The 16,005-nt window shown below is 42.8% G+C and overlaps 1 protein-coding gene across 1 annotated transcript in view; it reads left to right on the top strand.

The window, feature by feature from the left end:
- ZEB1 (zinc finger E-box binding homeobox 1) overlaps window positions 1-16,005 on the top strand; it is a 143,275-nt gene that overhangs the window by 107,762 nt on the left and 19,508 nt on the right. Inside the window, exons 2-5 of the mRNA XM_054991014.1 lie at window positions 3,170-3,370; window positions 8,688-8,750; window positions 11,381-11,542; window positions 13,858-14,060. Of these exons, the coding sequence (XP_054846989.1) occupies window positions 3,170-3,370; window positions 8,688-8,750; window positions 11,381-11,542; window positions 13,858-14,060 (629 nt within the window). The remainder of the gene's footprint in view (window positions 1-3,169; window positions 3,371-8,687; window positions 8,751-11,380; window positions 11,543-13,857; window positions 14,061-16,005) is intronic.

A 16,005-nucleotide genomic window follows, 5' to 3' on the forward strand; every position in this document is an offset into this window, starting at 1 on the left:
ATGAGGGTGATGTATCACACGTTTGCAATTTTGAGATGTGCTCTAGGGATGGCAAGCTTGCCCGTGGCTTACCCTGATACTTCAGGTAGCAGGGCTGAATAGATGTGGTGTGTTTCTAGAGATCAGACTTGGAGCATTTGAAATATTTAAAGGCTTAATAATAATAGTAATACACAGGTCCTGTTCAACCATTCATTCTGAGAAAGGGTACTATGAAATGGCGAAAACAAGCAGTCCCTTTTCCCTACACTTGATACTTATCCTAAACCAATCTGGGAGATCTTAGTTCAATTCTGAGCTCCACTATGGAAGCCCACTGGGTGACCTTGGGCCAGTCACACTCAGTGTAGCCTACTTCACAGGGTGGTTGTGAGTATAAAAAGGAGGAAAGGAGAATAATGAAAGCTGCTTTGAGTCCATGTTGGAGAGAAAGGCGGGGTACAAATGAAGTAAACAAATTTGAAGTTGCAGTAATTTAAAGTTCTGCACTACCTTGGTTCTCATGATCAGGATGTCTTTCTATTGCCTTTTGCTGTGTAGGCAAGCTAGAATCCCTAGGTAAACACCTTTCCAGAGAACTGCTCCAGTTGGAAGAGAGCTTTTCCTTTGTGTCCAGAGATTTTATAATCACCCCTTGGGAGAGTTCAACACACACACACACACACACACCCCGCTCCCCGTTCATTTCTTCCTGTCTCACAAGGAGGAGACTACTTTTCTAGCCATTTGGCTCTTGGCAATCTCTGTCCATTTGGGTGTGAGATAGTAAACCATTATCTTGTCATGGTTTTTGATAAAAATTTTGCAGAGTGAATACACATGCTGGTATGTATCTGCAGCCTGATTTTTAAAAATGCTCTTTCACCACACACAAAAATTTGCTCAAGTTCAGATTTCCTATAAAATTCATGTTCATTTTTGTTGCCACAAAGTGAGTCATTAAAGCCTCATTTTGAAGCTCAAAAAATCTCAAAGTGCCAAGTGTCAGTATTGGCTGAACTTCTGCAATAACTGATGTTCAAAATACACCTGTTTGATAGTTTATGGGCCATACAATGGCTCTTCAAAATTGGAACAGAATCCAAGATGCAGACTTCATTTGCCAAATTTTGTCAAATTGGTCTAGCATAACTGAATGGCTTGTGCGTGGGGAAGAAGGCTGAATCTTTGTCTGTAGGATGTGATTTAGCTGATTAGCTAAGGCAGCCTGTACTTAACTAATTCTGCTGGCTCCCTCATAGTGATGCTTCTTCACACAATTCCTGTTTCTGTCTCTGACTCATTGAGCCTGTCAGATAGTTTGTGGGACTGATGTTCTGCCTTGGAGTCTTGGTGATCATTGTTTATTTGTTATTCAGCATTTCACTTTTTCATGCTGTTTTTATGTTATGTGCTGCTCTCTATTGTGTTTTAGTCTCTTGTCATGTGGTCTGATTTGGTCCATTTGCATTTTAATGCTGTTTTGCTGTTTTTATTGTGTAACATTAGAAGCGGTTTGTTTCAGCCTTTCTACTTTAGAGAACATTGATGGAATGATCATGAATAAAAGTTCATAATAATGATAATGATAATAAAGTATCCACAGTGACTTCATAGGCTTCTGTGGCATCATGTGCTGCAGGAGAAGTTATTTTCCCACAAATCAAAAGTACTGCTGTTATATAGCAGAGACAGAGAGAGAGCCTGTAAAATGTTTGGGGGTAGGGTAGCCTCCAGCTTGACAAACAGCCACCTATCCATCAACCCAACCATAATGCCAGACCCCCTACAGTTTTACTTTCTAGTTATTTCAACAAATCCTTGATAAATGTTTAGAAAGGTGAATGTGTGATGGAGCCTCAGCTGTGTTCGCTTGATGGATCAAAACTGGCATTATACCAGTTACACCATTATAATATAAGCTTCTCCTTCTTGTAATAAATCAAATTGCAATCATAGAGTTAATGTCATACTTATTATTTATGCTATGTGTATTGTGGGGAAAGACGCTAAAAGAAATCTGCCACCAATCATTTAAAAAGCACTTTATTAATATGCGACAAGCAACTTGATTCTTTGAAGACTTTAGGACAAGCTTGCACTTCAGCCTCAACCTATGTGAGATGAAGAGGCCTCTATTTCTGTACCATTTGACTTGAAAAACTCCATCACTCATTTTTACTGTGGCCTTTTTGTCAGCGCAGATGTGCTGTTGGTGTGAGGATGGGAGGAAATGTGGCAATTTCCAGAGCCCTTAGAGGAGGCGGAACTGAGAGTATCCTCTCAAAGCACCTTGTGGGATGCTTCTGTGCCACACAGAGCCATTTCTTCGGTGTCACTAATAGCCCAGCTATCCTGCCATATTGCCAGCTACAGAACACAAAATCTGCGCATATGAATTCTACCTATGTATTACAAGGCAAGTCTACAGTAGGAGGTTCTGTGAAGGTCTCACTGTGATACTGAAATGAGAAATTGCAATGGCTGCAGAGTACCCTGAGTAGCAGGGCTTGACTAGAGGCTTTGGCTGCAAGCTGTGTCTGCACCCCCGGCGTGTCTGTTTTCCACAGGTATAACTTGTGAGTCAGTATCCTGACTTTCTCAAAAGCATATTGGATAGTTAAGAAAGCTTGAGCCTCCACTGCTTCCTCTGTTAGGCTGTAATCTTTCAGAGCAAGCATTTGGCCTAATCGTTTCGGGGAGGATACAGTTTTTTCCCTCTGCAAGAAAGAAGATCACGGCTTCTCAGTTTACTACTTGAAGGGATAGGCTGCACTGCTGACTATGGGACTCTTTCTAGCCTGCAGTTCTGAGCGACAAGCTTGCTGGAGCAGTGTTAGTAATGCTGCAAACAGAAGTGGCCACCTCTTCAAGCAGGTGCACTGTTCACTAATGAAGGATGCTTCCAGGATGATCACAAAGCCCACACCTCAGCAGCTGTTCCCAGATCATATGCAAGAGTGCAGCAAGGCATTGTAACACCTGAAATAATAGAAAGGCAGATGCCTCTGAACATAGGCAAATTGTCTTTCTTGCACAGCCGATAACCACTGCCTGCTGCTGTGTGCCCTGTTTAAGCAGTTGACCTTTAAGTCAGTAGGCAAGACTTCAACACTAGCCCTAAGTGTTAGAAGTAGACCACTGCTGAACAGCATTGTTACACCAACCTTTTATTTTTGTTTCTGTACAGTTACCAATTACAACAACGTTGTAGAAACCAATTCCGATTCAGATGATGAAGACAAATTGCACATTGTTGAAGAGGAGAGTGTAACAGATGCAGCGGATTGCGGTGATAGCGTGCCAGATGACGACTTGCCAAAAGACCATACAGTATTACCAGAAAGCAATGAAAGAGAAGGAAGTGCAAACAGTTGCTGGGAAGATGAAGGTATGTGTTATACACTGTGTGTATCTACGTAAGAAGATTAGTAAATACAGAAATAAATTATTAACTCGTGTTAAAATATTGTTACACTCAAATTGCTCTTTGTGTGCAGCACTGGAAGATGAAGGAAACAGATGCTGTTGACAGGTCAGAGAACAAACTTCGAGGGGGGGCCTGTTGTAGAAATCATAGGAGGGTTTTTTTAAAAATTTATATTCTTTTGGTGGTATAATCTTCCATTGACATAGGTACTGTCAGAGAACAATGAATGAGCAGTCATAGTAGGAGTCCAGCTAAGCCCTACTTGTCCCCTGCCATGACCTTAATGCTGCCTGGTTTTCTCTCTTTGCGCTGACTATATTCCACTTGCAAAAGGTTGTGCCATTGGTAACCCAGCCGCCAGAATGATGGCATTGGTTATGGTGGCATTGCTTTACTATGCCTGCTCATTATTTTTTGCTCTACCGATTCAATCTGTTTTTATCTGACAGATGTATAACTCAGAGATGGGAATGCACTACCTAAAATAATCTTAAAGCAAAGCATTATAGCAAAGCTTTTTCTAAACTGTTCTGTTTTTCCTGGGGAAACAATTCTTCAGCATCCTTGTGCCCAGTGTAGCTGAAATTGCAATCTGCCTGGATGTTAAGAGCTATTTTTTACTTTGTACATAATGTGATCTTGGTTGGCCCTAAAAGAATAATGAAGACTAACTATGCTGCAGCTCTTAAAACTACCTAGTATAAAATTTCACTGAGGAAGTTTGTTTCTCTGTTAAGACTCTTTAGCTCTGTTTTATAGTGTGTCTACAGAGAAGATTCAGCTGTGTTCAGTCTGCTTGTTTCATCAGTGTTAAATCCAGTCCTATCAATACTGAATCCCATGAATTTCTTAGGTCTCCGTCCTCTTCTTAACACTCTTACCTAGTATAGCAAAGGAGATGAGAAGTTTTAAGCTATGTCCATGCTCTCACTGTAACAAGAGGAAGCATTCGCAGCCCTTTATTATGCAGCCAAATGTTTCTGGTGATGATGATATGAAGAGACAGCTAGGACAAATGTTGTCAGTTTAAACTAATCCGTCATTCTTATTGGCTAAACTGGGAGACTTGCAGCATGATCTAACAGCCAGCTCCAACATTCATAAAAAATGATGCCCTCCTAGAATTCTGATTCAGCCCATGAATTGACTTGACTTCCTCTGCTTTCCTCTAAGCTCTACGGGAGTGTTGTGTGGTCTGGGTTGCATAAAACATTTTCTTATGAATTCTTTAACATTTAAGAGGCCAGAAAAAATGTGCTGGATAACCTGAGGTTTGAAGCACTTGCACCTTGCAGTCAACATTTGTTTATTTGTTTATTTATTTTGTCTGTCTGTCTGTCTCACTGAGAATCAAGGCGGATGACATAGTGTGAGATTAGTACAATCAGTAGCCAAGGACTTTCCATACAGTGTCAAAGACCCTTCGATAAACAATGTCATAGGATAAATAAAAACAAGTTTACATAGTATTAGCAAGGATCCAATACAGAGCTGAAGAATTGCTGAAACAGAACATAATCAATTCTAGAACTGACATTAGACAACATGAAGCACAGGCAGTATATAGGAATACATATTTAAAGCAAGAGATAATATGTAAAGCAACATAGTAGAGAAGCCTATGGTCCCTAACTCATTAGCAAAGCAACTGAGACCTCATCCTTACAATACTGCCTTCCTATTTGAGTAAAAGCCCTTTTTGTATAATTCAGTTTTGCAGTATTTGTGGAAAGCCAGGAGAGTGGGGGCTCTCCTGACCTCCTCAGGCAGGCCGTTCCACAGGGTAGGGGTCACCACAGAGAAAGCCTGTGTACAGGCTGTTGTTGATTTTGCCCATGTGCAGGCTTGCACCTGCAAGAGACCCTGTTCGGATGAGCAACTATAGGGGACCAGGCAAAATCCATAGTTGTATTGTCGAAGGCTTTCACGGCCGGAGAACGATGGTTGTTGTGGGTTTTCCGGGCTGTATTGCCGTGGTCTTGGCATTGTAGTTCCTGACGTTTCGCCAGCAGCTGTGGCTGGCATCTTCAGAGGTGTAGCACCAAAAGACAAAGATCTCTCAGTGTCACAGTGTGGAAAAGATGTTGGCAGGTCTTTATATCTACTCAGGAGGGGTGGGGTTGAGCTGAGTCATCCTGTAAGAGTTTCCCAGGGTGTGGAATGCTAATGGCGGGAGGCTTCACTATATCCTTTTCTGTCGGGGGTGGTGATTGGAGTTTTTGTGTAAGTACCGATCAGTGTGAGTTGGTTTCCTGTAGACCTTGTGACCTAACTGAAAGTTTGCTTTGCGGATGACCAAGGTATCCAGAAATGGGAGTTTTCCCTCGATTTCTTTCTCCATTGTGAATTGTATGTTCAGGTGGATGTTGTTGAGATGATTCAAAAACCCCATCAATTCTTCCTCCCCATGGCTCCAAATGATAAATGTATCATCCACAAACCGGAACCATACACTAGGTTTGTGGGGTGCTGATTCTAGAGCTGTTTTTTCAAAATGTTCCATGTAGAACTTTGCTATAACTGGGCTGAGAGGGCTCCCCATGGCCACCCCATCCATCTGTTCATAGAATTCGTTATCCCATTGGAATCACCACCCCCGACAGAAAAGAGGCATAATGAAAACATTAGTGGATCGTGCAAGACGGATATGTGAGGCGCACTTTCTCAATGAGGAAATTAATCATCTAAACCACGCACTTCAGGCAAATGGCTACTCCAGAAATGAAATCCGAAGAGCAATCAAACCCAGGATGAATCAAACAACCAAGGAAAAACAGTCTCCTACAGGAAAAGTATCTTTGCCATATATCAAAGGAATTACTGATCAGATGGGAAAGCTTATGAAAAAGCATAACCTTCAAGCAGTATTCAGACCCACCCAAAAAATACAACAGATGCTACGATCAGCAAAAGACAGTAGAGACCCCCTCACCTCTGCAGGAGTATACCGTATACCCTGCAGCTGTGGACAAGTTTACATCAGGACCACAAAGCGTAGCATCCAGACAAGAATAAAAGAACATGTAAGACACTGCAGACTTGGACAACCTGAAAAATCAGCAGTGGCTGAACATAGCCTAACTCAAACAGGGCACAGTATCTTATTCCAGGACGCCAAAATACTGGACAACACTTCCAACTACTTTGTCAGACTGCACAGGGAAGCCATTGAAATTCACAAGCATAAGCAAAACTTCAACAGGAAAGAAGAAACCTTAAGAATGAACAGAGCATGGTTTCCAGTTCTGAAAAACACCAGGCTAGCAAAACACTCTATACACGACAATAGCCCTGCAGAGAAGATTAGCACATCAAGCACCAATCCATATGCAAAAGAACCTCCTCAGGATACAGTGAAGCCTCCCGCCATTAGCATTCCACACCCTGGGAAACTCTTACAGGATGACTCAGCTCAACCTCACCCCTCCTGAGTAGATATAAATGACCTGCCAACATCTTTTACACACTGTGACACTGAGAAATCTTTGTCTTTTGGTGCTACACCTCTGAAGATGCCAGCCACAGCTGCTGGCGAAACATCAGGAACTACAATGCCAAGACCACGGCAATACAGCCCGGAAAACCCACAACAACCAAAACCCATAGTTGTTTTACAGCTGTGTGACTTATTCAAGTCTTAACAAAATATCTGCTAGATCAAAGGATGACATTTTCCTTTTGGCACCATTTTCTACTTTAAATCTGTTTTTTTAAAGTACCTGCAAAACAACAGGGTGAGGGACTTGTGGTTCATTGATGGAGCATCAGCTTTGCATGCAGAAGGTCTCAAATTCAGTCTCTAGCATCTCCAGTTAAAAGACTTAAGTAGTAGGGCTTGTGAAAGACTGACACATGAGACCCCAGACAGCTGCTACCAGTCAGAGTAGAAAATACTAACCATGATAGACTGGTGGGCTGACTCAGTATATGGCAATTTCATGTAACGAGCAGTTTTGATGTGTGCGAGGGGGGTGTTATATCTATTTGCTTTCTAAGTAATAAATGTATGTAAATGTCTCACCAAGGAATGGTCACATCATTTATCTGGACTTGTCTACATTTGGTTGTGTGTGAATAAGGCACATTTAAACACTAGAAAATGATGGCCACTTAATAAAACTATGGCGATCGTACGCTTTTCTCACAAAGAAGACAGAATTTCTGAAATGAGGTAGAGAATATTTTCACAACTTCCAGTGTAATGTTTAGATTTATACATAAACATAATTTTATTTCTAGTCATGTTTTTTTGAAGTCAAGGCTGTTTTCAGAGGTATGCCATGAAATTTTCAGGAGGAAATGTTCCAGAGAGTATCTCCTTGAATTCTGAATGTCCTCCATAGTCTTCCTTGTAGTTTTCTAGGCTTAGCTGTGAAATGTTTAGTTTTAAGCCATTCCTACCAGGGGGTTCCCCAGTCACAGGAGCAGCCCATCGTTGGTGCAGCCTCTGGTGATGGCCAAGCCACAAGAGCCCACATGGACCACTTTGTATATGTGGGTTGGCAGAGTCACCCACACCACCTGTTTCATTTCAGCATCAGTATTAGGCATTCGCGGCTGGTACCGACTGCAAAAACTTAACTAAAAGTTTCACATTTAAAAATTTATGTCCCATCTTATCCTCAAGGCAGGTGACAGCAGCTGATCACAGATAAAAAACCTTTTAAAATGTTAAAAAATCCTTAGAAATGCAGCCATCTCAAAAGTTCCAGTGCTTAGAAATGACAAACACTAAAAACAATAGATCTGAAAAGACCCCTCAAAGAGGGACCTCAAAGGAAGCTTTCCAGAAAGCTGCTCTTGACGGTGTCTTCCAGACTAGCAGTCTGCTCTGGAGGACTGGTACCGCCACAGAGAAATCTTGCCCACACGTGGGGGATGTTATCAGCAGGGCCTGTTCTATAAAAACTTGGTTTGGCTAATGGATTCGTTTAAGGAGAGATTATTCTTCAGGTAGTTTTACCTCATTATTGATATTACATAGTCTTCCCTTTCTGTGACTAAATCTTATAGGAACACTCATTGAGGTTACTAAGGGCCAATTTCCCACTTTACAGAGTCCCCATTTTCCTCCATATGCAACATTTCCCCACCCCTTCTAGAATTTCTGGGAAATTCAGCTGGTTTTCATGGTCATGAGCTTTGCATAGTGTTGCTGCTGTCTGAGAAGAGGCATTTCCTCAGAAAGCAAAAGAGTAAAGATGTCACTTGAAGTAAATGAGAGATTCTGGCTTATGTGAAGAATTAATTCTTCCTCTTCTGTCATGTCCCATTTTAGCTAGTAAAGAAGTAAAGGAAATCCTGGGGCCTGAAGCTCAAGCAGATGAACCTGGATGCACAGGTATTTGTCATCAAATTCCTTGGCTTGTTTTTTCATGATGCATTGCATTTTCGTGAGGCTTATATAACCGTGCAATATTGAGGAAGGAAAGTCTTTCACTACTTTTCTTTTCCCTTTGATCTCCTTTGTGCCACATTTGAGACTTTGCTATACAAATGCTACTATTGAAGAGGGCTCTTGTCAGAGCAGTTCTGAGATGTTGCTAATAAATACCGCAAAGCACTCCCCTTTCCCTGACTGCAGTGCCTCTGCACCCTCTGAGCTGCTTTTTGGTTCAAGGAGTGCTAGCAGTGGGTGAACAATTTATTTCTGGCCTGTTTCACGATTAGAACAGGGCATTATGATGAGACACAGCCGAAGTTAACAACAGTAGCTGGGCTAATTGTGTATTTCATTTTGATCCACATACTCACTTACTGCTGTTCACCTTCTTTTATACATATGGGAAATAATAGCTCAGTGCCTAAGGTACTTGCAGTGTACACACTCCCAATGATACCTGAAAACTCAGAATTTTTATGCGCCCCTCAAGTCCTTGTTAGAATCCTTGGGATTATAACCCAAGGGATGTCAAGGGATACCTTGACATTTATTCATGCATGCATGCATGCAATTTAGACTACCTTTGTCACAGACTCAAGGCACACTACATGGTGTAGGTCAATACAATCAATAAGCTGGGACATTTAATTAACATTCAATAAACAGTACACTAGGGTAAAGACTGCAGATATTTGGAAACAAGCAGAAATCTGATACAGAGATAAAAAACAACGCTGAAAACAAAATATAAGCAAGTTGACACAACCATATTACACAACCCAGAACTATCCAGACCAGTAGGAGCATATTCACAGCAACAGACAATACCCAGTACTGTAGTCTACAGTCCCTATCCCTTTCCAGCATCTCTCTGAACCATTTCCTTACAGCACAGTCTTATTACCTGTGTAAAAAAAGCCCTCTTGAATAATTGGGTTTTGCATAGCTGCGGAGCTGGCGAGGACGTGCGCCGGAGCAGTTGGCTTGCCAAGTCAGGTGGTAGCAGGTTGCCTGGTGCCTACTGGTGAGCCTGACCCTGATGAATCGTCCCTCAAATGCGAAAACAGGGCCGTTTCCAGATGGCTTACCTGAAGCCACTCCATGCCACAATGTTGTGGATTGTGCCGGGGAAAACGCGAAATATTGCATTTTCTCACGCGAGTTTTGCGCGATGTCACGCAAAACTCGCACGAGAAAATGCGATATTTCGTGTTTTCCCCAGCACGATCCACAACATTGCGGCATGGAGTGACTTCAGGTAAGCCATCTGGAAATGGCCCAACTCTGGAAAGGGCCCTCCCCACCCTTGCCTTTTCCTGACAGAAACCAAGGCTTGATGTCAGTACTGTTGTGGTTTACCACTGAGGGTATTCACTTCTTAAAGCTACAAGTTCTGCTTCTGTCATCTTGGAGGGTTTTAACTCCCTGCCCCCCGTATTTTTTTAGACCAGCTTTTTCTGCAAACCTGGGGCTTTTTTCAGGTTTATAGAAAAATCTGTCTAGTCTGTCCATGGCCTCAGTCTCTTGATTTAAGCTGGGCCAGCCCGAGGGGGGGTAGCCTGCCCCCCCCCGACGCTGCCAAAGAGGGGGCGCCAGGCGCGGCTGCCAGCCTCCCAGGAGTGCGCTGCAGCTTGCCGCGAGGTTGAGTGCAGGGTTGGGAAACCCTCACCAGCCTCGCCGATGGGGCGGCTGGCTTGGTGTGTGCGCAGGACCTCCCAGCCCTGTGCTCAGCCACCCATGTGGCAAGCCAACTGCCTTGCCGCCACTGCCAGCTCTGCAGCTCACCGTGTGCTAGGGTGGCTGGCTTGCCATGCGGGCAGCACAGGGCAGCGGGGCACTCGAACCACGTGGAAGGCCTCCTAGCCCTGTGCTCAGCCGGCCACACGGCAAGCCAGCCACCCCAGTGCCCGGTGAGCCATAGAGCTGGCAGCAGCGAGGGCATGCACTGGGGCAGCTGGCTTGCCGTGCGGGTGGCTGAGCGCAGGGCTGGGAGGTCCTGTGGAAGTGGCAAGCCAACCGGCCGCCCCACCGCACGGCTGCGCCGCCGCCGGCTCCACGGCTCACCAGCTGGCTTGCCGCGCGGGCAGGCATGCCTCCCGCCCTGCGTGATGACATCACAAACGTGACGTCATCACGCAATGCTGGGAGCACGCGCAGAGCACCTGGACAAGGTTTGCACCGGGTGCCCGCGCCCCTAGATCCGGCACTGGATTTAAGTATCCATGGAAGAGCCACACCAAGAATTAGATATATTTGTGATGATTATAGATGGGTATATATATACATAGTTGGAGTCAAGTTAAGTAGCCATGTAGAATTGACAAAGAGAAGTAGGAGTCATATATTAGATATATAGACTGAAGAGCTTGAATAGTGTTCAGGCTCCTGGGTTTTTTGCCTCATGTTTTCAAACTCTTCTATAGCCATGAAGACTAGAAGCATGACTTTGTTTCTTTAAAAATTAAAGTCAAATTCATATCAGATTGTCACACAGGTTTCAAAGATACATGGAATACACACCATTTCGCATATGTAATTTGCAAATCTATGTTATTAAAAATCTTAACATTTAACAAATTGTCTTTTAGTAAAAGAAGATGAATGTGATTCCGATGCAGAAAATGAACAAAATCATGACCCTAATGTTGAAGAATTTCTGCAGCAAGAAGATACAGCAGTTATCTACCCTGAAGCACCTGAGGAAGACCAGAGACAAGGCACGCCAGAAGCCAGTGGTCAAGATGAAAATGGTAACTGTTATTTCAATTTTCTGTAATTTGTAGCACTGTTAATTGAAAACAAATTCCACAAATGTATTGTCGAACACTTTCACGGCTGGAGAACGATGGTTGTTGTGGATTTTCCAGGCTGTATAGCTGTGGTCTTGGTGTCGTAGTTCTTGGTGTTTCGCCAGCAGCTGTGACTGGCATCTTCAGAGGTGTAGCACCAAAAGACAGAGATCTCTCAGTGTCACACTACTGAGAGATCTCTGTCTTTTGGTGCTACACCTCTGAAGATGCCAGCCACAGCTGCTGGCGAAACGTCAGGAACTACGACGCCAAGACCACGGCTATACAGCCCAGAAAATCCACAACAACCAAAATTCCACAAATGTTGCCTACTGCTTTAAAAATTATTAAATTTGAACATGGTGCCATCTTGGCTAAAGCCGTACAGTTTTTCAATTGTAAATTCCTTGTTTTCCAAATTTGTATTTATCTCCTTAGGTCTTGCTGTTGATTTCACACAAATCTGCCTTCTGCTTGCTATAGTTGGGTTTTTTTAACCTTCACTTCACTGCCCTTCTTGGCTTCCAGCATCCTCTGGGTGTCATGCTGTCCTGTCTCACTTTCACCATCAACTTTCATAAGCATGGGAGAAACAGATTAGATTTAAAATACTTGGTCACCTTATAATAATAATAATATTTGATTTATATACCGCCCTTCAGGACAAGTTAATGCCCACTCAGAGCAATTTACAAAGTATGTCATTATTATCCCCACAACAGAACACCCTGTGAGGTGGGTGGGGCTGAGAGAGCTCCAGAGAGCCATGACTAACCCAATGTCACCCAGCTGGCTTCAAGTGGAGGAGTGGGGAATCAAACCTGGCTCTCCAGATTAGAGTCCCACGCTCCTAACCACTACACCAAACTGGCTCTCTTATCATACTTTTACTGTATATCCCCCCATGGTTAAGCAAGTAGACCCCCACAGCTCCCAACTACATTTATGGTTCTTTTTTCATGCATGGTCACAGTATACTTTCTAGCATCTGGTTGGTGGTTGACTTTCAGTTTCCTTAAACTGTGGATGCCATGATCAAAACAAAAACCATTTCCAAAATGGAATGCAAGACTCCAGAAATGGCCCTCAGCCCCTTTGCATAGTTTTTCTTAATCTTCGTTGGTTCAAGTGCAGAAATAACCTGCTGACTTAAGTCTGGCTAGTTAGCTAAGCTCTGGTTTACTGTGGTAGAAATCTTGGCTGTTGTCTTCATTGACATACTGATTTTCCTAATTAACTATCAGTAATTGCATATTGTATTGGGTGGTGAAAAATCTTTCCCCTGCAACTTACTTTATTATTTTATTTATTTAGATTATTTTATGCCACCTCTCAAGGCAGCTTACCAAAAATTATTAAAACAAAGCATTAAAGATACTGATTTAAATCCAGCATTAGAAAAAAACATAAAAACATAGACCATAAAAACAGATTACAGGCAGCTTAAAATAAGTTTCCAGACTAAAGTAGTATGTTAAAAAAATCATCCCCTTAATTAAAAGCCTGAGTGAAGAGAAACGTTTTGGCCTGACGCCTAAAAGAAAGCAGTGTAGGCACCAGGCAAGCCTCAAGGGGATGGGCATTCCACAACCTAGATGCCAGTACCGGAAATACCCTGTCTCTGGTTGCCACCCCCCTCACCTCTGAAGGCAGAGACACAGATAGCAGGGCTTATGAGGCAGCTCTTAATTGGCAGGCTGGACGGTGTGGGAGGAGGCAGCCCTTCAAGTACTCTGACCCCAAGCCCATTTGGGGCTTTAAAGGTAAGAGCCAGCAGTTGGAATTTTGCCTGGAAACAGATGGATAACCAGAACAGATCTTTCATCACTGGGGTGGTACAATACCTGTATCCTGCCCCACACGATATCCTGGCTGCTGTATTTTGGATGAGCAGAAGTTTCCAGACAGTTTTCAAAAGCAGCTCCATGTAAAGTGCACTACAGTAATCTAGCCTGGATGCAATCAGAGGACGGATAACTGTGGCCAGATCTCATTTTTCCAGGAACAGCCATCACAGGCATATCACCCAAAGCAGATAAAAGGCACTGCATGCCACAGAGGAGATCCAGGCCTCCAACTGTATGCCAGGATCCAGCAGTACCCCTAGCTAGATCAAATGCCCAATAATTTGAATATCTTGACAAAGAACCCTGGGACCCTTGAATAAATTCAGTGCGCTCCTGAGAATCAACTTATACACTTATTATATTGATGTACTTGTTTAAGCCATGTGTTTTAAAAATTAGATTAAAAAATCTTTTCTCATTGTTACTCAGGCACACCGGATGCATTTTCACAGCTGCTTACATGTCCTTATTGTGATAGAGGGTACAAACGCTTTACCTCTCTGAAGGAACACATTAAATATCGCCATGAAAAAAATGAAGATAACTTTAGTTGCTCCTTATGCAGTTACACGTTTGCATATAGAACACAACTTGAACGCCATATGACATCACATAAATCAGGAAGAGATCAAGTAAGTGATAACATGCATCTCAATTGGACCATTCAAGACTTACTAGTTGCCATTTTTGCATTTCCATTTTGAACATAATTTCATGCACAAATGTTTTAATTATAATTGTCTAAAATATAAATGTTTCTGTAAAAATTGCTGTTACTGAAGTGTCTTACACTCTGTACAAAGATATTCATTCATTGTTATGCTGACTTGTTATTGTTGCTGGCTCCTTAGGAGATTTTATAAAAAGGAAAGGGTGGAATATATTTTAATTAATAAATTATAAAATAAAATAAAACAGTGGTTCGATCCTTTTAGTAGAGATACAAAATATTTCAACATGACATGCAGTCACTGCTGCTTCCACACAAAGGGACGGGGGGAATCAGTGGCAGTCATGTTGCTGGCATAGTCATTTGTCAGTTTGCATTTGCAACAGGGATTCCAGATTCAGCAGGGTAATCTGTTTTCCCACCTTGTTTTCCCTTTCATGCCAGATGCACATTGGAGTGCTCCCCGTCCCCCATGTCAGGCCACCATTATGATTCTCCACCCACCTTTTCTTCCTTTTTTATGTCAGGATACAGGCATCCTATGGCTTCAGAATAGCTAAAAGCTTAAATTATTTGTTTAAAACCTCCATATTTGAACAGTGCAGCTAAGGAATAAGACAGTACTTGAATCCGTCTGCCACACCCTCCACACTTCCTTCCTTTTAATTGATTAACGTATTTACTGAATTTATACCCTGCCTTTCTCCCCAGTGAGGAGCCAAGGTGGCTTACATCATACTCCTCTGTTCTATTTTATCCTCACAACAATCTTGTGAAGTAGGTAAGGTTGAGATCATATGAGTGGCCCAAGTTCACCCAGCAAGCTTCCATGGCAGAGCCAGGATTTGGACCTGACAGATCCTAGTCCAGCGCTAACCACTACACGTCACTGCTTCTCATTCTTTAATGAATTAATTCCTCCCTACATTTGGGCAAAATTTCTGCTCTGGGAAAGAAAGGCAGCGGGGACGATCTCCCTGCCTCTTCCTAATGAATGAATGAATTCCTAGGTGGGGCAAGGCTAGTGAATTTGTCCCCTACTAGGGATGTGCAATTCAGTATATCCAGTCTGAAAATATACTAGGAAAATGTTATCAACATTTTCCAGGCATATTCAGGAATCTCAGTCGACATTGGAATTCTCAGATATACCAGTAACGTGGTTCCCAGTTAGTCCCCAAAATATTTAGAATAACCGGGGCCACCATTTTAAAGGTCACAGAAGCTTTTTTCCCTCACTTCTGGAGGTTTCTCAAGCAAAAGGAGGGAGGGGAATGGAAATAATCATTCTGATTGGACAGACAGTTGAACTCACCCTAACAAGCAGTGCTATTTGCCTGTGAGAATTGCCACCCTCCTCCTTTCTTGGCCCAGGAAACCTCCAGAAGCAAGGAGGGAAAGCAGCTGCAGCTTCAGGTTGAGGGGTTTTTTTGAGTGCATGCCTTCTGCTGCCTGCTGCCAGGTTAGTTGTGCTGGGATTCTATGGTTCTGTTGGTCTTGTTGGTGGGGAGGTTTTTGGCTAGTGGTTGCTCTTGTGTGTTTGGTTATTGTTGGCTGGCATATTTGCCCTGGAGAAAGCATTGGATTTTTTCCCTACCATAGGAAACTATGAAGTGTAGCTGAGGGCATTTTGTTCAGAGGTAGAGATGTGCACCAAAAAAAAAAAAAAAGGAAAAAAAGTTATAGTTAGGATTCAGTATAATTCAAATACCAGCTATTTGGTGTTCCTGTTATCTGGGTCAGATTCTCTATTCAGATTCAGTTTCATTAGAGAATCTCAAATATATTCAGCCATCATTCTCTATGGGGGAAACTGAGGAGTTGTGCGGGAGGATGGGGGCATTTTTCAAGCAAACGTCATCAAATTTGCAGAAAACCTAGTCCTTCCTGTTCACTAAAGCCCCAAT

Source organism: Eublepharis macularius, chromosome 11 (assembly GCF_028583425.1).
Source record: "Eublepharis macularius isolate TG4126 chromosome 11, MPM_Emac_v1.0, whole genome shotgun sequence".
Lineage (NCBI taxonomy): Eukaryota > Metazoa > Chordata > Lepidosauria > Squamata > Eublepharidae > Eublepharis > Eublepharis macularius.